Here is a 25457-nt window from a genome sequence, read left to right as displayed (position 1 = left end):
AAGCCGCAAGCTGTTTTATTTTTTATTATTATTATTATTATAGTTTCTGTGGACTGTCAAAAGTTAAAAAGAAAAATTTCACTTTTTTTTCTAATGTCCCTTTGCTGCAACGAAAATGAATTCGTAAATATCATTTAACTCATCCAAAATGAACTAAAATGACAGATTTGTCCGAATGCGAATCCTGAACAAATTGACTTTCAAATTGAATCCCCAAAAAAACGAAATAACGAAAAATCCGAAACAAAACTAGCCGAACCAAATTTTTTGCCGGCTTACATGTCTACTGAGTAGTACTCTTCTGAGGGTGCTCTTACTTAATCTCCTAGAAGGTGTCCTGAAATATTTATCCCCTTCTCCAGCTTACATCACTGGCATAAACCTCCAAGTGATTGGCAGGAAGTGAGCCTCATACCTAGTTTAATTAAGTGAGTAAAATGACAGAATTGTTTGAAAATCTAAAAAAACACTAGCCTCATAGGTCTTTCTACAAAGTGCTTGTTCATTGCAGGTGTTCTTGTATGCTTGTGCCTATGAAGGAGGCAATGGAAATGGAGTAGACACAATTAGGGAAATATATTAAAACTGGAGCAGACAAAATCTGGAGGAGTTGCCCAGGGCAGCCAATCAGCTTCTCTCTACAGTTTGTTTAGTTGAGATTTGAAAATGAAAGAGGGAAGGAGATTGGTTGCAGTGCACAGCTGCTCCAGATTTTGTCTGCTCCAGTTTTGATAAATTCCCCTCAATGTGTCATGGGGAAACTATTGGCTGGAGAAATCCATCTTTCCCCCAAGCAAACTTAACCAACCAATGTTAGCCAGGGTCATGAAGGTACAAACAAACATATGAAGTTTCCCTGATTCAACTGCAATGAGACCACTCATTCTCTAAAGTCTGTAGGCACCATATATATGACCTAAACATGATTCAACTGTAATTAGACTGATCATTCTCTAATGTCTGTAGGCACCATAAATATAATCTAAACATGAAAGACAATTTATAAAACCAAACTATAAACAAACCAAAAAATAGAAAAAGTTGAAACAACTATTGGCCACCACTACATTTCCATGTCCATCAAAGAAGCACTAGTGGATAATGCTCCTAATTCAATTGAAAGAGTTATGAGAACATGTCTCACAATGGGTTAATCAGCGAGCCACTGTTCCAACTGGTGAGGAAGACTCAGCAGAATCTCTCCAACCTCTGTTCTCTAGTTAAATGGTCACTTATTCTTGGCCAGTACCACTGTTAAATAATACAAATAAAGTAGGTCAATTTTATACCACACTCTTCCACTGTGTACTTCCAGTCTTTTCCTGGATCTCTCCCTCACAGGTAACCCCTGAGATGAAGGTTCTTCAGCTGGTGAGTATACCCTAGGTTATGGGTGTCAAACTCAATTTCATTGCGGGATGCATCAGCATTATGGTTGCCTTCAAAGGACCGGGTTGTATCTGTAAGACTATATAAATGTATCTACTCTTTATCATACTAAATAATCACCTCTGCATTCGATTATTACTGGTTTTAGTAATAACTTAATAACTAGCTCTGAAAGTAGAAGTCTGGGAAAAATAATGGCAATGAGTGTAATAGTGCAGACTCTCAGGTGGCTGTGCAGGTTCTATAGTGGGATGTGCAGACTCTCAGGTGGGCTATGAGGGGTCTATGATGAGTTATGCAGGTTCTATGGTGGGCTGTGCGGACTCTCAGGTGGGCTATGTGGGGTCCATGGTGGGCTTTGCGGGGTCTATGGTGGGCTGTGCGGACTCTCAGGGGGGAGTGCAGGTTCTATGGTGGGCTGTGCGGGCTCTCAGGTGGCTGTGCAGGTTCTATGGGGGCTGTGCAGGCTCTCAGGTGGCTGTGTAGGTTCTATGGTGGGCTCTGTGGGCTTCCTAGGTGGCTGTGCAGAGTCTATGCTGAGCTGTGTGGACTGTCAGGTGGCTGTGTGGGGTCTATGCTGGGCTGTGCAGGGTCTATGGTGGGCTGTGTAGACTCTCAGGTGGTCTGTGCAGGGTCTATGGTGGACTGTGCAAACTCTCAGGTGGCTGTGCGGGGTCTATGCTGCAGGTAGATTTGCTGTAAACAGGCGCTATGATTCACAGGAAACCTGCTGGGACCTTGCTGGGGACCTTGGCATCCTTGCTGTGAAGCTTGGTGCCTGTTTACAGCGCCGACTTTGGTTTAAAAATTTAAAGCGCCAGTATCGGTGCATTTTCACGAGTATTCGTGAAAAGTATTCATGAACTATTCATGAAAATGCACAGTATCGGCACCAATACAGGTATCGGAGCATCCCTAGTCACTCAGTATATCCAAAGTGTTCTGTCCACCTCTCTCTGCAAACTGCCAACAGCTTCAATAAATATGTATTCAAAGTCACCAGTGATGTTATTTATTATCAAAAATGCTTAATGTGGTACTTATGTTTATAAGCAAGAGCAGTCTAGACAGAACCTAGCATGGGCATTGGTGATATGGGCTGTATCTTAAACGAAGACCTTTAGAATGGTCCCTAAAGACTTTTGTAAATAGTTTCTGGAGACATTTTGCTGCAGAGACAGTATGCATGCAATGAAGTCTTGGGATAGGGTGATGAGTTCTTCTACCATGGTGTACCATAGAGAACCACTAACATACATTTCAGAGAGTGGCTAAATGATTAGCATTTTTGCATACACCTAACAATCACCTGAGTATTTATACTAGCTTTCTGTTATCCCCTGACAGCTTCAGTCAGACTTGGAGAGGAAGGTGCATTATGAATAGCCAATAATACTCTCAACAGCGTGTTGCTGCTTCTCCGCTGTCCAAAGAACAGGCTGCAGCAGGAAAGGTGCCTCCAATTAAAACTGAACTCTAGGTTTACCTTTTTCCCCACACTGGTAGTCTCCTGTCCTCTCCTGTGTTGAAACTAAAAGTGACGCTAAACTCAGGAGTTAAATCTTAATAATGCATTCAAGTACCTGAACAGTAGCAACAGATTTAGGCTTGCTCCCTTGATAGACTATGATTTCAATTCAAATAAGTAAACTGAATGTGAGATTGTAGTCCATCACAGGAGCGAGCTTGGAGCGGTGTCTACTTTATAACACACACAGGGACCATGGGGAACAAAAGTAGCCCCCCTCCAGAAGGAAGGACAGTGTCAGCACCAATTCAGAGATGATTTGAGGATCTACAGACGAGTGATACACAAATAAGATACATTTTTGTTAATAGTTAAGGTATGTGAATGCATTTTTAAGATTTAACTCCTGAATTTAGTGTCACTTTAATGCTGACAATTCCCTGCAAACTTCCATCTCCACAAGATAACCCTTTGGAGGTGCAACAGCTATCTTGAGCCCTCCTTCATTTCCTGTCAAAGCGACCTCCATCATTCATTCATCACTTCTCCCCCTGATCCGTACCATTGTTGACCCCATTCTTACAGCTATTAGCTTCCTCTGCCCTCGATCATTTTTTTTCTGAGCTTTATGTGCAACGCATCTCCTGAATCTCTTTAGAAGTGCATGCAAACAGTCAACCAATCTGCAGAGTGCACAGCTAAACTCTACAGCACCCCGTGGCCAGAAAGGAAAAGCCGGCACCTCCGAAGGGATCCCAGGGATGTGTCTTTTATATAATTCTATTAAAAAAGATCTGAGACAGATATCTGTGATACTTTTAGTAGCCTGCCATCCCCTCCTACCATACTTGAAGCAAAGAGCAGCAGACAAACCCACTGATGATATCACTTGGTCTCAAAACAGCTATTTCTTGAAAGATAATAGGATTTGATTGAAAAACATCTATATTGATCAGGGAGGAGCAAGGGAAGGCACTATATGTGTAGACTACACGTCAACATTTTAAGTGTATGCCCAGCCAAAACTTTTTAGAGTGGGAAAAGATCAGTTTCCTTGTTGGGTTTTACTACTATCTATTTTTTTTTCATCTCTGCCCCTACTAGGTAGGTTTACTCTGTGTATTTGTTCTGGTGACCACTGCCAACAAGACAGAAAGTAATGGAAAATACAAACATTTACAGTTGTCACCAGAACAAGAGGAAGTGAAGAAAAATCTCAGCAACAGGCAGAAAGAAATAAACTCACAGGGATTTAACCCTTCCCAACTCTACACAAAACTAAAAAACAGGTTTGGGCTTTATATACACTTTAAGTAGTCAGGTTGAGGAACAGGGTGTAGGGTTCAAAGTGGGGGGTCAGAATGAGGCTTAATAATTATTGTTAGGGTTTGAGTTCAGAGGGGTTGAGGATAGGCTGAGGTTAAGGTTTATGATTCAATATTGGATGGTGTTTTACAGTTAGGGTAAATTACTTATTTTAACATTTATCTTTCAGATGTTACTATTCCTGTGCCAAAATATTATATGCATTAACTAGATGACGCTGATGTGATTGAAATGCATCTGCACAATTTATTGATGTAAAACTTCAGGTGCCAAACACTTTTGTGGTGACACTTTTCAGAAATAGAAATATAAAGCACCAAAATTAAGATGTTTACTTTAGTTACATAATTGTATTGTGTACAAGTACCAATATTTTTTTTTTGGTACTCGCCGATACCGAATTCAGATACCAGAAGTCGCATTAAGGACACCGGACGGCATGTAATGACTCGCCGCCCTGCTCCATGCTCCATCGTCACCAGGTGGTGAGGAAGCATGGAGCCAGATTTCTGGGCAATCAGGAAACCGGGGGGGGGGGGTTAATGACTTGCTGCCTGGCTTCCTGATTGGCTAGCTTCCTGACCAATCAGGAAGCTGGCGGTGAGTCATGCTATCTCGTTACCAGGTGGAGCAGGTTTCCCGGGCCAATCAGAAAGCCAGGGGGCGAATCATTACCCGCCCCTCCTGGCTTCCTGATTGGTTAATACCGATACTAGTATCGTTAGCGGTGCATCCCTAGTTTATATCATAGAAAATCCATAGCAGATACCATATGAACAGTATAAAACAGTAAATTCATATTAGATGCCTTTGGAAATATGGACAGTTTCTCTCTGTGCATGGGGCATTCATTGTTCCCACTGACGGTGGGATATTTTCTACTCCCGCCGGCCACAGTCTGGCCCCTTGCATCTTTAAGGACAGTGAACTAATTGTTTAGAAAGTATGGGAACCTCTGCCCATGCCAAATAAAATGCATGTGTTTTGTTATATCTGCTGTCTTTGTGTATTATAAGCAAGCAGTGGTAATTCATTAAAATTGATGCAAAAGGTGTAGGAGTTACTCTTAACAACCATACACAACTTACTTCATAAGTGAAAGTTAGAAAATAAAACTAAGACCTGATTTGTTGCCCCATGATGCATTTGTATTTCCCATTTACTGCCCCAGTGCTATGCATATAAAATATATTTTCTTGAGAGTGTTTCTTATATAACAACCAGTACTGAGATCAGCTTCACTCTGCATTACAAATACTGCCTGGCCAAAAAAAAAAAAGTCATACACTCTAATATTTAATTGGACCGCCTTTAGCTTTGATTGCAGCACACATTCGCCATGGAATGCTTTCGATAAGCTTATTTCCGTTCTGAGCTGCATTCGTTCTTCACCAAGATCTTGTAGCAATGATGGGAGAGTCGGACCACTGTATAAAGTCTTCTACAGTACACCCTGAAGATTCTCAATGGGGTTAAGGTTTAGACTCTGTGGTGGCCAATCCATGTGTGACAATGATGTCTCATGCTCTCTGAACCACTCTTTCACAATTTGAGCCCGATAAATGCCGGCATTGTCATCTTGGAATGTTCCTGTGCCATCAGGGAAGCTGATATAATTTTTTGGGGACATAACATTGCTGAACCTAGACCTATTATCCAGGGGAAGGTTCTGACCTATTTGCTTAGCTAAATCCAGGTTTGGGGGGGGCAGTGTATCAATCTGATTACAAAAATAAGTGTGCACATTTTTTTGTATGTGTATTTTTCAAAGATACAGGAAAGATCTAGTATAATGTGAGTTTAATCAACCTTGTGCCTAGCAACTGTGTGAATAAACATATTTCTATTTCTGAGTAGGAGTAGGTGTATGAGGGCAGCAGTGTTTAACCGCAGTTGTTGGAGAACACTTCATGCGTGATGAGTAAAGTCTATGTACAGCTACATACGCCAGCTTGTTATTTTGCAGTGTTAGTGTTTTTCACCTTTTCAGTCTCAAGGTACACAGTGTATGTTGTTGCAGTATTACTGTCAAAATTGCTTTTTATTTGCTTTTAGTCTATTTGTCTACATAATTACACAATGATCAGGCTACTAGAGAACATGCACACATTTCACTGCTAAATAAGTAGGGACAAACAACTATTTCACTATATACCATCTTCCTTAATTGCAGGATCCATCTCTCACTTATCGTCCAGAACCAGAACATCACCAATACAGGAATTACATAGTAAGTATAACACAATTAAATAAAAAAGGGGTGAAAAAAACTAGGACACAAGTAAGTGTGGTTTGCTTTGTAATACATACAATATATACTGTATACAGTCCAGTGTCAGCCTGCACTGCCCATCCGGTTAGGCTGTTCACCAGATTCAACGTAACCAGACTTGAATGAAGAGGTCACTAATCTTTATGATGACTATGTTCACTCTGCATGTGGGTGACAGATCATAAGCATCTTCTGCATATGAGCCCAAGAGATTAATGGGGTGTATCAGGGTCAGGGGGGTTCAGCAGATACCCATGTAAGGGGCCCAGGCCCCTACCAGGGGTGGACTGACTGTGCCGAGCCTGGCTGTAGAGGGAGTGGTATGGAGCAGGAAAAATTACTATTAAACAGGGACCTGGGCTACTTCTCTACACAGGGATGGGCCACTCTGCATACCATGTGTCCTGCTAATGCTTTAAAGTAGTATTAAACTCAAACTTAAATCTCAAACTTTTTTACAATAATAAATCCAGATCAAAAAATTATACATTGCCCAGCAAAGCATTTGTTTACATTTTCACCCAAGTACTTACAGTCATCATGTTTCTGAACAGCAGGCTCCAACTCTCGGCTCTGTTTCCCTGAACCTCCTGTTGAGGGACAGAGCAGTCTCCAGCAGCTGTCCATCTTGGAGGAGGGAGGAGGGGAATGGTAATGGTTTGCCTTGCTGTGCCTGTGTGTTTGTGGAGACACACAGCTTACTAGCACAAACAAGGGTGCCTCCATAAGATCCTGCAAGGAAAGAAGCTACCATAAACAAAATGTCATTACCAGTGCTCAGGGGACTAGCTGATTCTGCAAAAAACTAAAACTTTTAAACATCAAGGAGCAGCATCCATTTTAAGTGATTTAATCAGCATTTGGAATATCTTAAAGCCCTTTTGACTTTAATAATATAAACAGCTCAATAGTGCAGCACAGGAGAAATCCTTGAGGTTATATTTTCTGCTGTTGTACTAGGCATTCTGACACTTTAAACAACATGGTAAGAAGAAATTATTTTTAAAAATGCAACATTTTGAATGTCTTATTTAAAGCTTCCCATGTAACTCTGTTATCTCCCAATTTGTTCTAGGATGGCCCCCTTGTGGACAGAGTGAAGATGACCTACACACTTATGCACACATACCAAACGGTGGATTTTGTAAAAGAAAAGGTGATGAAAAGTGAAGAAAAAAACAAGTATTATACTCTAAGAATGTATTAATACACAAGGACAAAAATGGCAAAAGAGTAGAAAACATTCACCTATTCTGAACATCGGCAGTGCATACACATAACATATAATTAGAATACAGACCATGTATCACTTTGACTGTACCTTTTGTCCTTTTGCCCGTGTAAAGAAAAGGTAAAAGCAAAACACACACAAATACTTTCCAAGATAAACACTAACAAGACTAGTCCTTGTTCCAGAGACCATCTGTCTTTAAACCTACACTTCACTATGCTGTAGTGAAGTGGCTCCCAGGGCATGTGTCATATGTGCCATACCTTGGCTACCCCATTGCTGTCTCTTCTAGGTCTGGAAAAAAAACCAGAAGAGAGTTCTGTTTTGGCAGACCTGATCGTGATGGATCAGAGGGAATCGCATGTAAGTGGACGCATGTCCGCTTACATCCAACTTCCCATAAACCTAACATGGGTCCAGTTAGTTCAGTGTTTTCCTCCACTGCAAGATCTGTACTGCTCCGATCAGCAGGAGATTTGTGCATGGATTCCTTGCTGACCAGAATGGATACCGCCCATGTGAAAGGGGCCTTGGACAGTAGCGATGTTCAGATACCAAGCACTGTACTCGGTACAAGTACAAGTACAGATACTTTTCGAGCTTCAAGACTAAACTAAAAAAAAATCTAAAGTTAGGAGGCAGCTGTCATTTTTAAAGACCATACTGAGCTCCTAAGATTTGTGCATTTCTAATTTAATGTATGATTTTTTTTTATAAATATATATTCGGGATGCACGGATACCATTTTTCCAAGTACAAGTACTGATACTTGTCCAAGTACTCACAGATGCAAGTACTGATAAATTGTTGTTTATTGTCATGTGACAGTTTTTCCAAAACAATACAGACTAATGATTTCAGCACAGTGGTGGAGCTCCAGAGCTAGGTCCCAGCTGCAACCGCTGCAACCCTGGTAGTTCTTGTAAAAATGTCAAGTATCGGCACTGGTATCTGAACTGGTATCTGGACATCCCTATTAGACAGTTTTAACTGGAACGGGAGTCTTCGTTGGAAGATTTTCTCTCATCTCTTGTTCTGGTGACAGTTCTAAAATTTTGGATTTCCCATCCTATAAATTGGTTTGCATCATTTCAATCTTTCCCTTCATTGAGGTGTTCTGCAGGGTTTAACTACAAGGCATGCAGGGCGTGCAACTGTGACTGGACACTAGACTACTGCTACTTCTACTACTGCTTCTAGACTACTTATAATCTAATATTATACACAATGCACTAATAACACTAAATTAATGGGTTTTCTAAAGATAGCATGACAGAAGCTGTTTGCCATCAGGCTCTCTCTCTCCATAATTGACACCTGGCAGCCAGCAATGTAAAAAAGCACCAGGGAGGGAGAGATAAGGGGAAGAGTCACTACCTGGACTCATTTAGTTGTATGAACTTTCAGGAGTATGACCCTAAGTTAATTTAAATCAATCCATAGCAGCCAATCAGCACATACTGCATGCTTACAATGAAAATCAAATAAAGACACTAAATATATAAACTGTTTAAAGGAGAACTATGGGGTTGGGGCTTTTTCCCGTAGTTCTCCTTAGGGTAACGGGAGGACACAAACTAGCATCCTCCCATCACCCTAAGCTCAGTATACCGCGAGCTACAGCTCGTGGTATACTGAGACGTCGCAGCTGAAGCGGATCCCGACAATTAGTCTGGATCCGCGCAGCTGCGTGAGTGACAGCTGGCTCTGCCTATCTAGAGGCAGAGCCAGCTGTACCCGCCCCGTCCGTTCCGCCAGTCAGCACTGGAGGATCGGAGCGGGAAATCCAGCCCCGCCCCTGTCATGGCAGAGAGCCGTGACTGGATCGAGAAGTGAGCGAACGCCGGTATTTGTTCGCTCACCTCCCGATCTACTGAGCCGACCTGTGACAGTCTCATTGTCACAGCACTCACCTCATAGTTCTCCTTTAATGTATATTTTCACCTGAAGCTTGCTGTAACTAGGCCTTTTCACAGATATTTGAACCAAAAGCCAAAAATTTCCCTTACAACCTGATTCACACATATTTAAGAATAATGTACAGAAATTGGTTAACCTGTTAAAGGTTACTCGAATTTTTCTGTATCATACAAAGAGTGGAACCGACAGTGGAGAAGTAATTTATTAACTGAAAGTATATTAAGTTTAACAGACATACCAGTATACACTTTATTAAAGTATCATTTGCCACAGTCAAATCAATCACCCAACAACATGCCTTATTCTGTATCCACAACATATGGAAATTATGTTTAATTTCATGCACTTTCAATGACCTTGGATATTGGGCTTGCACCGGGTACAGTGTTTCGAAAAACCCCTGTTGTGCCTGTGCACATGTTTTTGTGAACAGAATATGATTTTTTTATGTTATAGACTTCAATCATCATACATAAATGTCAGTCTCCATCAATGTTTGGGCAACCAAATTAAGTTTTCCTGCTCTACTTCTGATTCATGTATACTGCAAATGAGTTGGCATAATGTTTTACACAAGGAAGGCATCACCTGCAGCCATTGATTTTAAGAGCTGTATTTAAAGGGGAACTCCAGAAGTTATCTCTGGAAAGGACACCAACATGTTGCTATCACTTGTCTGGATGCTGTCCTTTCTGAGATCCAGCTCTCCTAAAACTGTGATCCATGTGTGGTGGTACTGTTAACTCAATGCTTCCAGCCTGTGTGTATGTTTCTTCCAGTCCCTCCTATTTTCTGTGGGAAAATAGTCCCTACATTTTTTGTCTCATAGACTTCTATTGCCACGACTAAGGCTTATGCCAGCTTACTTTATATTATTCTCATGTGGCTTGGAGCTACAGATTGGCCTCTTTTTGAAACTGTCATTCAGTAATTATTGATGTAATTGTATTATCAGTCAAGATTGTGGATCAAACTCAATCATCAGGACACCACATCCTCTAATTTTTCAATAGAGCAAATGAAGCCAAATGAGTCTCATCAATGGGACTTTTCAGGTGCCACATAATATAAAGACATACAGTATGTGTAACTGTAAACATTATTTTTTATTTATCATTTGCACAATGGACTTACAAAAGTACCCTTACAAGAATACCTAAATCAAAACAGTCATGGCCTATACATATGCAGCATATAGCAAAATGTAAGATAGACTATAATCTAAATACAAATTAGTAAACTAAACATGAGATTGTAGTCCATCCACTGGCGGAACTACCAGGGTCGCAGTGGTCGCAATTGCGACCGGGCCCTGGCATTCCACCTGGGGGGCCCAGAGAGGAACAAGAGGGCCTGCAGCTCCCTCATGCTGCCCCCCACGATAGTGCCACTCCTTCCCCGTTGCTCTGCCACCCGCAGCAGTAGAAGCGGGACGTGTACTGTGCGGCGGGGATGGAGCAGATTTGTCACTGTCAGCTGCCTGTCTGCTTTGTGGGGAAAGGACCAGCTCCGCTCAGTCCCGCCCCCTGGCCGGCGGGACACGTAAGAAAGTGACAGTGGTGGTCTGAGAGTCAGGTAAGTGTGGGAGGGTGAAGGCTGGACGGGAAAGGGGGGGGGCTGCTGAGAGGCTGGTGGTATTTTCATTATAATCTATTGTTTGGACTTGTAGTTCCGCATAGTTGGTGGTATTCTGCTGCATTGCTGTATAATGATTATACAACAATGCAGAATAGCACTGACTATGCAGGACTACAAGTCCCAGTAATACATTATATTAGTAAGTAGGGACACACCAGTGCCAATACTGGCATTATCACAAGTACTCGGGAAAATGCCCCGGTACTAAGCGCAGATACCTGTGTTCTGTCGAGGAGGCCGACCTAGTCGAATTTGCCAACTTCAGCACTATTATTGAGGAAACCGGGATTTATTGACAAAGTATTTAGTTTGGATCGTTAATTGTGACCGTTAATAATATGCCATCCATCATTTACTGCCATGGATGGCATATTATTAACGGTCACAATTAGCAATTACACACTAATACTTTGTAAATAAATGCCGGTTTCCTCGTTAATTCCGTCTGTGCGCAAGTGCAGATACTGGTTCAGCGTTCTCGACAGAACACCGGCACTACATTTTTAAACTGAAGCGGCTGCCTGAGGTTCCGTGCTTGCTGGGGACCTCGGCAGCCTTCCTGTTAACCACACGGTGCCATGGCGATGGGGGGTTGGGGGGGCCCTTCATGATTTCTTGCACTGGGGCCCTGAAGGTTCTAGTTACGCCACTGAGTCCATCACAGAAACAAGCTTGGAGTGGAGACTACTTTACAACACACACAGGGACCATGGGGAACAAACGTAACCACCCTCCAGGAGGAAGGACAGTGTCAGCACCAATTAAGAGATGATACACAAGTAAGATACATTATTATTAATAGTTAAGGTACTTGAATGCATTTTTTAAATTTAACTTTTGAGTTTAATGTCACTTTAAAGATGGTGAGTACTGCAAATGCTAAATTAAGCACACACTTTCAATGCCTGCAATGAATGATGCGATCCTTCTGAATCACATGTGGATAGTTCTCTGTCCATTGTGTTATAATGATAACAAAATACTTAGCAGTTGCATATCACTTAGTGTTGCAAAAACACAGCACTCTACTAAAAAACATGGGTATGTTACATATATACTTCTCTTATCTGTGCAAATATTGCATTATTAATCAGCATGACCCTTTCAGTAAGTAACCAATAACCATGTCTATCATTTCTCACATTTCATTTCATGTGACCTGTAATCTTTATTGATTTGAAGATAATGCCAGCTACAACAAACTTGTTTGCAAAGTCTGTAAAGATCAGAGTGTTCACTGCACAAGTGTACTGCATTGGATTGTGTTAGTTCCCCTGCTTTGATCTCTTAGAGTTTGTGAATGAGTCTATATTATTTAGATCAAAGGAACTTTTGCTATACCTGTGGTATGGAGTGTGGAGTAATCATGTGGTATTGAACAGATGACTGCTGGATGTTTTGAAGGCTTGAGTAGATGGTCAAATGCAGTGTGTATTCAGATGCATTCAGCTTGCATTTGAGATAAATTTGAAACACTTCTAATTTTCTTCTGAGTTCCTTCACATGTGCTTCTGACCTACTTCTGACCTACTTCTGACCTGATTCTGAAAACCTGATTGCTGCTATAAACTGTATCCTTCCCGTTGCATAGGAAGAAAAGCAGGTTATACATGATCAAATGCCCATGTACACAGGTCCTAACGCTAATCATCATGTCAATTATTGTTGGGCATTAGACATATGCCTCTAGCATTGATATTAGGTTTCATATTTGTGTAGTATAAAAAAAATGACAAAAATGGTCAAGTATTTGGAGGCCATTAAATGGACTTGCTTGTACATACATGTATGGGCATCCTAATTTTTTTTCAACACCCAGTGCACATGGACATCAGGAAGGCTGGCACAGCCACATGTGCTGAATTAATTTATTATTCAAGTATATGAGGCTCTGATTTCTGCATTACCGCAATTATTACATAGATACCCTATTAATGGAGCACCTGATGTTATGCTGCTCTTGAAAGAAACACATTACAAAGATGCAAGTTTTAGGTCGGTTTTTGGAGTTGGTAAAAGGCTGGTTACTTGCTGCAGACAAATTGTCAGTAATAATGCTTATTCCTTATTCAATTCTATTTAGATAAAGGACAATCATTTTTGAAAGAAGTTCTAAAGTCCCAGCATATCCTATCCTGTTACAACATCAGCATTGAAATAGGAGAACATACTATAGTTATTTTTGATAATGCAACCAAAGCTTACCGTATTTGCCGGCGTATAAGACGGGTTTTGAAACCTTAAAACATCCCCCAAAAATCGGGGGTCGTCTTATACGCCGGGTACATACAGAAGGATATGGTATACTTTATGTATCTTCGGCTGAGCCAATCACGGCAGGCTTTGTATTAATGAATACAAAACCTGTATTAATTAATACAAAGCCTGCCGTGATTGACTTAGCGGAAGACGGAGGACACAGCGGGGATCGTGGACAAGGTAAGAGACAGTAATCCCAATTGTGGCTCGGGGTTACCGCTTATGGTGCTGAAAATTAACCCCGAGCCACACTCGGGAATACCGCCATGGAGGTTAGTGGGTGCATTTAAACATTATTTTGGGCTATACTCGTCTTATACGACGAGTATAGCCCAAAACCTATATTTTAACAAAAAAAGTAGAGGGTCGTCTTATACGCAGAGTCGTCTTATACGTCGGCAAATACGGTACTTGAGAAAATTCCTTTTATGTAGTGAGTGCTGCCTTCCATCTGCCCATCACTTTCAACAACTTCATGGATTCCCTGTGTGATTTGCATCTATTTCCCTGCTGCTTGATTTAATACAATTTCCATATTTCTCATATTCCATTATGCATTGCTTCCAGCAAGCAATGATGATGCTATATTGTGGGAAGTTCAGATGTTGAGTTGTAGTTCAGATGCAGTGTTGACACAAGGATGGGCATATTCACACGGCTGAGTGAAATTGTTTAAAGGAGAATTATGAAGCAAGTGATTTTCACTCGGCCTCATAATCTGAGCCGACCTGTGACAATTAAACTGTCACAGGTCGGCTCAGTAGATCGTGAGGTGAGCAAACCCATACCATCGCTCGCTCACTTCTCGATCTATCCCTGCAGAGAGCCGTGACTGTCACTCACGGCTCCCTGCAGGGGTTCCCCCCCTCCCTTGTCCGATCCTCCAGCGCTGACTGTTGAAACGGAAGGAGTAGGGGGCAGGCACAGCTGGCTCTGCCTCTGGATAGGCAGAGCCAGCTGTCAATCCCGCAGCTGGGTGGATCCAGACAGTATTGTCAGGATCCGTCCCGGCTGCGGCGTCTTAGTATACCGCGAGCTGTTTGTGTTCTCCCGTGACCCTTAGGAGAACTATGGGGAAAAGCCCTGACCCCATAGTTCTCCTTTAACTGTATTGAGAAAGTCCATCCTATGGGTATCTTCAATAAGTATGTTTATAAACTTCTGGGGCGATATAGTTATTAGGCGTGGGCTGGAAGTTATGGACATTCGTATATACATATTTTTCGTTTTTGACCATAGATACCCTTTATTTAAAACTATACTGTGAGAAATTTGGAGCCTGCAATTAACAACCTTTTGAAAATGCTAGTTGATGCTCTCTCTCTGGGTGTTCAAAATTTAAGATACTGACCAGCACAACCACACAGATTGGGAAAGTAAATGGCGTTAGAACTCCTCATCTCATCAGTGTCTTAGAAAGTAATGAAACCACTAGATCTATATGATAGCCAGTTTTTTTATTTTTTTTGATTGACAGTTTTTATTTAAAGTTTGCATAAAAAACAAGGAGAAAATCAAATAAGTAACAAAAACATCAACAGAAGTTGAATACAGTAAAATAGCATCATCACAGAGCATTTCAACTCAGGAGGTGCATGGTTACACAATAATATTTACAAAAAATTAAATCAAACTCAGATGGTATTCGCAGTAAACACGAAAAATGTGAGCTATAAGAAATATTACCTCTACTCTCAGGTAGAAGTCAGTAAGACAGTTTGGGTAATACAATGTTATAACCAAGTAAACCCAATCAAGAAAAGAGAGGGTAAAAGAGAAACAGAAAAAAGGAAAAACATAGAAATAAAGAAATAAAGAGCGATCTTCCTGGGAGACTATAGGAGAAAAGATTAAGTGGTAAACCTTAAAAGTTAAACCTTAGCAGGACGAGCTTCAAGCCTTCCCATCAGTTATCTGATGATAGCCAGTTTTTACAGAAGACATTATCCATACAGCCTAACTATAGATCTCCTTTTAAAGTTCTGTTGGCTGTTGTTTCGTCATTAAAGGAACAGAACAAAACAATGATACAGACATTGACTTCAGAGGGAACAGTAGAGGATGGGAGGCTTGGAGGATCCAGGTACAAGTTAAAGGACTCTATGAAATAGTCAGTAGTTACAAAGTCTATAAACAATAGCACCATGAATGGAGATTTTTGCATCCATCTGGGCACATATTGAAGTAAACAGACATTAATATGACATGCATGAAAAAAACATACTACAGATCTGAGGACATGGGGTGATGATGTGTATTGCAAAAACAAAATTGTACATTAAACGCTTCAGATCGATAGTATTTCTTTATGTATTAGTGTTTTTATTGAACTGAGGCTATATTGGAATGACAGCATTTGTAAATCTGTCTTTTCAGCATGCCTTGTGGGGTTCATGCAACCACAAGAAGATGACTGTGATGGAAGCACTCAGTTTGCTGGATAACTTGGTGGATGAATCTGACCCTGATGTGGATTTCCCAAACTCTTTTCATGCATATCAAACAGCAGAGGGCATCCGCAAGGCTCATCCTGATAAAGGTAAGTGCATATACTACAAAGGGTATGCTGCTCTTCCCGGGAAATATGTAAGATGATACAGAGGAGATGAAACCAGTCCTTACATTTGTTTCAGTATCATACAACCATTTCCATATATTATGCCATGTGCTGTCATGCGAAACTCTTACACTTGTTTACTCATATTTTATGGTTACTTTGCTTCTGAACAATGTCTATTGTGCTTTATTATACACCTACAGAAATGTTCCCATTATTTGGGTTATGATTACTGTGTATACCACTAACCTCAATTTGCCAACCGCTATTTTTAAAGATATAGCCTGTCTTTGAAGATAATAGTCTTTTCTGGAAACATATTTTTATATTATATAAAGCAATTATTTTTTACAACCCATTGTAAAGGAAATTGATGGCTATTCATATTATAGCTGATAACATTATACAGCTTAGATAATAAAATAAATTATATTATTGGTTTCTGTGTGCAACACCATATTTTCTTTTTATGCTTGTTTTAAAAGTAACCACACATATTACAAATCTCACTGCTTAAATCCAGGCAAACAATTAAATACAAAGCTGACATACATATATTTTATCTAATATGCATATATGTTTACTGTTTTACTTTACTTGTAATCAGTTTTCATACAGCAAAGCCAGATAAGTGGCACACCCTCCTGATTCAGGTTATAAACCTGGTTCAGAAATGTACCTTTTTTATGTCACCTCTAACTCCAGCCTCTTTACTGGAAAGTAAATCTGAATTATCACCTCTATCCAGTGAGCAGGAGTTTGATCCAGGAAGCAGTAATAGTGCTCTGGGACACCATAAAGTAGTCAACTAGCAGAGTTGTGACTATGACAACAATGGCTGACCACAATTACAATTACATTAGGGGCAAAATAAACAAACACTTGTAACCTTGTAAACCATAATAAGGGGACAACACTTGTACCTTTTTAGTGTTCTGTCTGCACTCAGCCTTTTCACCAAGACGCAGGCTCTCACAGCAGGAAGAGCCCTTAGTCAGTTCACATATATAAAGCTCTGTGGACATCTGAGACTAATAATGAGGTTACCAGGCACGCTTGGAAATGGAGGCTTTATCCCACTCAATGCTGTACAAAGTCTCTGAACTCAGCATCCAGAACAGACCTTCCTAAACGTGTGAGAAAACAAAAAGTTTGTTTTCTCCATATGATCTAAAAAAAACCCTGGAGCACTCATCATGTGTATGTAAGAAACCCAGGTGACACATATACACCATCCACAATCCTACCAGCCAGTACCTTACAATATGTATTTTAACTGTAGGATATTATGTGTGTCAACTCTTGGCTGCTTGCCTGAATTTCTACTTTAACATGTTGGTCATAAAACTTGAATGATTTTCATTCAGCTTTTTACATCAAAAGTGGTATGATCCTTGCCTTTTTCTACTACCTAAAATGCTTTTATTACTGGAGAGGATATAACCTTAAGTAGTAATTTTCTGCCATACATTTATATATCACACATGCCTATTTTTTGCCACTCGATGAATACTAACACATTTTCTTCCTTCAGACTGGTTCCAATTGGTTGGTTTGTTACATGATATTGGGAAGATTATGGCCCTGGATAATGAGCCACAGGTACCTGATACACAGAATGAGACATCTATCTCATAATTCCTACAGTGCTAGATAACCACCCCAAGCAGTAAGATATAATGCTATAGGATAGCCATGAGTAGTTTGTGTGAAGACATACTGTATATTAGACATGTGCAATTCGTTTCGTTCCGAATCGAAATTCGGACAAATTTTCGGAAATTCGGACATTCGGATGTATCCGAATTCCGAATGACAGACATAACGAATGCAAACAAATCCGAATTTCCATTTCCGAAATTCGGTAGCGGTAGTTCGAACGTTCGTTTCGTTTTCGGTTCTTATTCGTTTCTTATTCGTTTCTTATTCGTTTCGTTCGTTGGAGCAAAGTGACATTAGAGAAGGAGAAAAACATTTTTTCCCCTCTCAAATGTCACTTTGCTGCAAACGAACGAAACGAATAAGAAACGAATAAGAAACGAATAAGAAACGAAAACGAAACGAACGTTCGAACTACCGCTACCAAATTTCGCCCGAATCAGAATTCCGAATCCGAATTGACTTTCACACCCGAACCCCGAAAAACGAAATAACACAAATCCGAATTTAAAACGAAACGAAACTAAACAAATTTTTTGGCAGTGCACATGAATAAGAAACGAATAAGAACCGAAAACGAAACGAACGTTCGAACTACCGCTACCAAATTTCGCCCGAATCAGAATTCCGAATCCGAATTGACTTTCACACCCGAATCCCGAAAAACGAAATAACACAAATCCGAATTTAAAACGAAACGAAACTAAACGAATTTTTTGGCAGTGCACATGTCTACTATATATGAACAGTACCAATTAATGTATAGTATTCCTTTCATATGTTTCCTAGATGTAAATTCTGAAATAAATATGTGTGCTTCCACCTCTTACCTCTCCTTCTGATGGTTGCTATGCTGATCTAGTGTACAGTTTTTACGTCACTGACTACTAACAATAAAATCACAGCAGATGTTTTCATGTCACTTGCTGTATACTTGCTTTATATCAATCATTTAGACAGATTTGAACTCATTGCATGACAGCCAAGACATTAGCAATTTCTGAAAGAGCCAGCAATGGCAGCCCCTATTTCTCTTTTGACAGGTTTCCTTTAATGTAGGGAGATAGCAAAGGATATTGTTGTGTGATGCTCATAGTTAGAAATTTACACATAATTATGTCAGTGGCATGTGGTCAATGGGAAACAAGTTGATCCTTCTCATTTACAGTGGGCTGTTGTTGGAGATACTTTTCCAGTTGGCTGTAAATTTCAGAATTCTATTGTGTACAGTGACACAACCTTTAAAGACAATCCAGACACAAGGCATCCAGTGTACAGGTAAGTAAAAAACGACAGAGCTTACACACCAGTGTTACTGGTGCTGCAACAAGGCAACTGGTGCTGCAACCCTTAGATACCATGCATGCATGTTCTATTCTGAATTATATTAGTTAGGTCATGCAAAGTGCAGAAAAAGTGACCAAACATATTTATTTTATTATAAGTCTTTCCATCAGTAACCAATATTTCTTTTCTTGCACAGCACAGAGTATGGGATCTATGAACCTAACTGCGGTTTGAAGAATGTCCTCATGTCCTGGGGCCATGATGGTAATTTACATCTACCATTTTCATGTTTAAAGTGACATTAAAGTAATAAAAAATTTATTTTATTCCGATCTTCTTCTTCTTTCCCCATGTTTTCATCTGTCCCTCCAGCGGTGCGGCGGCTCTCCGATCCAGCGCTGTCACCTCTCTGCTTGCAGGCACTTCCGATCCAGCGGTGTCTGCAGGCGGGTGCACGCGTCCATAGACTTACCTTGCGTCTCTGCTCGTCTCCCGGCCGAGAATCGGAACTGCGCATGCGCCCGCCCCAAGTTTTTTAAAAACTGTTTGCCTATATCTACTGCTTGATAGCAGTAGATATTGGCAAAAAAACGGAAGGGTTTAGAACACTGTTAAGGGAAATAGGAATTAGTGAATGCAAGGCAAATATAAAGAATTAGCTGCTAAAGTGAGTCATACTATCATTGATGTGAATGTAAAAGAAAATGTTCCATTAATCCTTAGTAATGCATCAATCTGCATGATTCTGTTATGAAATGGCACTGCTTTAAAGTAACACTAAGCTCAGGAGTTAAATCTTAAAAATGCATTCAAGTACCCTAACAATTAACGAAAATTTAACTTGTTTGTGTATAACTCAACCGTAGATCCTCAAATCATCTCTGGATTCATGCTGACACTGTCCTTCCTTCTGGAAAGTGGCTACTTTTGTTCCCCATGGTCCCTGTGTGTGTTATAAAGTAGTCCAGCTCCAAGCTCACTTCCATCATGGACTACAATCTCATGTTTAGTTTACTAATTTGTATTGGGACTGTGAAGTGGTGGCTACTTTACAATACACACAGGGACCACGGGGAAGAAAAGTAGCCACCCTCCAGAAGGAAGGAGAAGTGTCAGCACCAATTAAAGATGATTTGAGGATCTACAGCTGAGTGATACGCAAATAAGATACATTTTTGTTAATAGTTAAGGTACCTGAATGTGTTTTTAAGACTCCTGAGCTTAGTGTCACTTTAAGAGATCACTGCAAAGCATAAAATCCAAATAAAATTGTAGGTTTTATAATGCCAAATAATGGAACAATGATAAGAGAACATTTAGTCAAGCTTTCGAGCTTTGAGGAGTTTAAACGTGGGCCATAGAAGTGTGCATTGTACGTGCACGGGGTTCTGAGCAAGGACGGGGCGTGCTCCTGTGATGCTGGAGCAAATGTCCAACAGGCAACAGGACAGGAGAGAACATTTCAAAATATTGGGAGCATTTGAGCAGGCTACGGTGGCAAATGGCCTACAGGTATGGAGGATATAAAATGAAGATTTTTAAAAGTTGCTTAGTTTATTGTTACCAAATAGGGCTTCTTGACTGCATAGGTTTTTTGTTTTTTTTGCCAAGGTGAACTAAGGTGAATGAAGGTAAACTAATGGAAAACTACCTTAAACCTTATGAGATTATATAATCCTGTTCCTAGTATTATCATTTTTGCATAATACCATTTTTAAATGTACTGTCTTATTTTTCATTGTTTGCTGTTTCTTTAGAATACCTGTATAAAGTACTGAAATTTAACGAGTGTACCATTCCAGAAGAGGTAAGAGTGTCTCCCAATGATGGCTGCAAGGTCTGGTAAAGGCATGAATCCTTACATCCCAGGTTCTTAAACCTGGCCTTAGGATGTGAAAACAGTGCATGTTTTGTGCATCTGCTCACAGAAATGTACAAGAAAACTCTGCTGATTCAATTAAAGTAAACCTGTAGTTTGTCTGTACTAAGCAAAGTAACAGGTTTGTAGCATAGAAGGTGCTATAATCGGCTTGTACTCACTCTGCCAACATTCCACAGTCCTCTGCCAGACCACCCAAACCTCCCTGTGCAAGTTTTACTTACTGAAGTGTTCACATTGCTATTCATGCAACCCACCCTTAGAATTAATTTAGACACCAAGTCCTGCAGTGTGGTAAGGGGGGAATGTCATGTCTTCCCCTATACCTGTAACTACCAGGCATTTCTTAGTACTCTGGTGGAAGATCATGGCAGCAGGGGAGAGCGGAGATGGTAAGTCTCCCATGCAAAAATGCTGCTACTTTGCCTAATATTGGCAATGCACTTGTTTAATTTAAATGAATAAGCACATTTATTTGTTCTGAGAACAAAAAATTAATAAAAGGTGCAGGGCTTCACGTGTAAGGGCCAAAAGGGTGCACTTGGTTGAAGCAGGGGTAAGCAAACTCCGTCCCTCCAGCCATGCTGCAATTACAAATCCCATTAACCATTGCAAGACTCCGCCAGCCACAGGCATGTCTTCCAGAGGAAAATACATAATGGGATTTCACCACAGTTGGAGGGCCAGAGTTTTCCTACCCCTGCTATAGAGGCACCAACAAAATGAACGAAAGCTGCAGCACTAGCCCACATTGATAGTACGTCCCTTCACAATGATGAGAATTTAACATACCAATTGTTTTACTTTACTTTAACACCACTCTCCAGACCTGCTAGACATTTCATGTTCTTGCCTTTGATACAATGGAAGGGATTTATGCAGTAAAACATTATAGTATGTGACTAGAGGTGAGTCACTAAGGGCAGCAGGAAACCAGCTCTAGAATCACACTATATGAATGCATATTACATGCTTCGATTTTACAATTTCTCTTAAAGTACATCTGTACTCAACCAAAATATTAGTAACTAATTGCCAACCTACATAGCATGCACCATAAGGGGTACATTTATACCTGTAGTGTTGGTATAAATGAATTTACTGTATGACTGCAGCAAGCCTGATATCATATGGAAATGTGAACCTTCTAAAATGTAGTCATTGGATAAGCTTAAGCATGTCTAAAGATGGCTATTAGGTGTGTTAGTAGGTCCCTCTTTTATCCAGTGCTTCATTATGGCACAGTGGGCACTTTCTTTACCCATGCCCCAGCAGTGGCACTTTTCTGAGGCCTGCAGTAGAGAAGGGAAGAGGCTTTCACTAACGCTGCAGATAGACACATACACCTTATGGTGCCTAGAAGGAAAAATGCTAGGATGTGCCACTGAACTTTTCTCTGGCGTGTATAACGTGAAAACATCTGAGCATTTCCAATTACGTTATTCAGTTCTTGTCCACTTTTGCCTGCACTGAAACCTAGAACAGCATACAGTAATCATGCGCAAGCATCAGGAGTCAGCCTGTGTAATGCTACCTTTACACTAACTGTAAATGGATTCTTACCTATTGTCTCACTTTTCAGGGTATGTACATGATCAGGTTCCACTCATTTTATCCCTGGCACACAGGAGGGGATTACCAGCACCTCTGCAATGAGAAGGACCTTAAGATGCTGCCTTGGGTTAGGGAGTTCAAGTGAGTATTTAAGATGCAGTGTAGGATAAATCATGTACATAAATGAATATTTTCAACCAAGTATGTTATTCAAAGTATTCTGCTGTGTAATAGGTACTGACTAAAGTATGTGTAGCAAGAAAATGGCCTACTCAGTTTACATATAGTACATACGTGTGTGCTTTACACTCCCTGGCTGATATGGAATAACCTCCAAAGTCGTCAAGAATACGTGCTCCCCTGAATGCCCCAGTCTACCTATTTTCCTGTAGCTCCTGAGCACATTAATTTTAATTTTATTCTTGTTTTTTTGCTGATAACTCTTGTGATAGGGTGTCAGAGGAACAGGGCACCTGAAAAACTACAGCATTACATCTCTGTCGCAACAAACTAAGTGCAGTCACTTCAATGTGTAAGCTTCATGCACACACACAATATAGCTGGGTAAGATTCTTGTGTCTGAACTTTCTTTTACCAAGTTAGGGATTCTGGTTCTGCAAGTCGAGCTAAGGTCACCTTCTTCTGTATGCAGTGAATTCTTTTCTGGATAGGATTCAGGTAAGAAGCCTCCCAGATCAGGAGACTCTCTATGGGAAGAGTCCAGAGGAGACAGAAACAGTCTCCCTATCACAGCTTCAGCTTTGGAAGGGCCCAGAGGAGGCAGAGCACTCTGGGAAGTTGTCCCAAATATACATCACTTAACTCCTCAGTGATTGTCAGGGGAGAATAAAACTTCATAACTCAAGTTATTAAACTCTTCCTACAAAGACTGCTGGAATCTACACAACAGTCTTTGGCAGATGCAATTAATAACCTGTGCTAAGGAACTCTTGTGAAACACAAAGAAACTACAGCCTAGCTGTATAAAGCAGAAACAAACTAGGGACACTACTATAGGCAGGGTCCAGACATACAGGTGAAACTCAAATAATTAGAATATCGTGCAAAAGTTCATTTATTTCACTAATGCAACTTAAAAGGTGAAACTAATATATGAGATAGACTCATTACATGCAAAGCAAGATAGTTCAAGCCGTGATTTGTCATAATTGTGATGATTATGGCTTACAGCTCATGAAAACCCCAAATCCTCAATCTCAGAAAATTAGAATATTGTGAAAAGGTGCAATATTCTAGGCTCAAAGTGTCCCACTCTAATCAGCTAATCACAATCATGGGAAAGACTGCTGACCTGACAGTTGTGCAGAAAACCATCATTGACACCCTTCATAAGGAGGGAAAGCCTCAAAAGGTAATTGCAAAAGAAGTTGGATGTTCCCAAAGTGCTGTATCAAAGCACATTAATAGAAAGTTATGTGGAAGGGAAAAGTGTGGAAGAAAAAGGTGCACAAGCAGCAGGGATGACCGCAGTCTGTTGCTCAGTGGTCCAAAGTCCTCTTCTCTGATAAGAGCAAATTTTGCATCTCATTTGGAAACCAAGGACCCAGAGTATGGAGGAAGAATGGAGAGGCACACACTGCAAGATGCTTGAAGTCCAGTGTGAAGTTTCCACAGTCTGTGTTGATTTGGGGAGTTTTTTTGTCATCTGCTGGTGTTGGTCCACTGTGCTTTATTACGTCAGGGGTCAACGCAGCCGTCTACCAGGAGATTTTGGAGCACTTCATGCTTCCTTCCGCAGAAGAGCTCTATGGGGATGCGGACTTCCTTTTCCAGCAGAACTTGGCACCTGCCCACACTGCCAAAAGCACCAAAACCTGATTCAATGACCGTGGGATTACTGTGCTTGATTGGCCAGCAAACTCGCCTGACCTGAACCCCATAGAGAATCTATGGGGCATTGCCAAGAGAAAGATGAGAGACATGAGACCGAACAATGCAGAAGAGCTGAAGGCCGCTATTGAAGCATCCTGGTCTTCCATAACACCTCAGCAGTGCCACAGGCTGATAGCTTCCATGCCACGCCGCATTGAGGCAGTAATTGCTGCAAAAGGGGCCCAAACCAAGTACTGAGTACATATGCATGCTTATACTTTTCAGAGGTCCGATATTGTTCTATGTACAATCCTTGTTTTATTGATTGCATGTAATATTCTAATTTTCTGAGATTGTGGATTTGGGGTTTTCATGAGCTGTAAGCCATAATCATCACAATTATGACAAATCACGGCTTGAACTATCTTGCTTTCCATGTAATGAGTCTATCTCATATATTAGTTTCACCTTTTAAGTTACATTAGTGAAATAAATGAACTTTTGCACGATATTCTAATTATTCGAGTTTCACCTGTGTGTATGCCACAAATGCAAATCCTGGACCCAAACAAATTTTAGTGCAGGCTTGCAGAGTATAATTGTTTTATTTATGGGGGGGATGGGACTCAGCAGTGCCAGATTTTGTGAATAACGGTTATTCACAAAAGGGTGAAGAATTTGGAGAAGGCAGGAGAAGTGAACAACCTAGGACAACATAGCTGAAACCAGCTATTTGGCCTGGATTGTTCACTTCTCCTGCCTTCTCCAAACTCTTCACCCTTTTGTGAATAACCCTGTAAGTGCATGGCAACTCACTATAGATGCAACACTCTTCACATCAGTCCCTGCCCTCAAAGAGCTTACAATCTAAGGTCCTTATCTCACATACATAGATGAACACACATACTAGAGTCCATTTACAGGAACCAATGAATCTACCAGCATGTTTAGGATTAATTGTCAATTGGCCTGATTGCCACTTTTATGGTTTGCTCCTGTATGTTTAACATACAACGTGTCGCTTATGTGTTTCCTATAGTAAGTTTGACCTCTACACAAAGACTGAAGAAATGCCTGATGTGGAGATCCTCCGACCATATTATCAAAACCTAATAGACAAGTACTGCCCTCGAGTGCTGTGCTGGTGAAATAGAACTGAGCACCATCAGAATTACCTTGTGTCCT

At 40.6% G+C, this 25457-nt stretch overlaps 1 protein-coding gene across 1 annotated transcript; it reads left to right on the top strand.

Annotated features, from left to right (window-relative positions):
* The first annotated feature begins 1262 nt into the window (after positions 1-1262).
* MIOX (myo-inositol oxygenase) lies at positions 1263-25457 on the top strand. Its single transcript, XM_018560756.1, has 10 exons — positions 1263-1371; positions 6357-6413; positions 7531-7611; positions 15880-16042; positions 17595-17662; positions 18888-18997; positions 19203-19270; positions 20764-20813; positions 22468-22580; positions 25312-25457. Exons 1-10 carry the CDS (start codon positions 1354-1356, stop codon positions 25418-25420), a joined length of 837 nt encoding a protein of 278 aa, XP_018416258.1. The 5' UTR covers positions 1263-1353; the 3' UTR covers positions 25421-25457.

This window comes from Nanorana parkeri, unplaced genomic scaffold (genome assembly GCF_000935625.1).
Source record: "Nanorana parkeri isolate BGI_ZX_2015 unplaced genomic scaffold, ASM93562v1 scaffold476, whole genome shotgun sequence".
NCBI lineage: Eukaryota > Metazoa > Chordata > Amphibia > Anura > Dicroglossidae > Nanorana > Nanorana parkeri.
Note: the sequence above shows the minus strand (reverse complement) of the source record. Positions and strands in the feature narration are given on the sequence as shown.

Excerpts from the sequence above, each read along its gene's own strand:
- MIOX (XM_018560756.1), top strand. Across the intron at positions 6,414-7,530 it reads ACCAATACAGGAATTACATA|GATGGCCCCCTTGTGGACAG; the intron begins GTAAGTATAACA and ends AATTTGTTCTAG. Across the intron at positions 18,998-19,202 it reads ACAAGGCATCCAGTGTACAG|CACAGAGTATGGGATCTATG; the intron begins GTAAGTAAAAAA and ends TTTCTTGCACAG.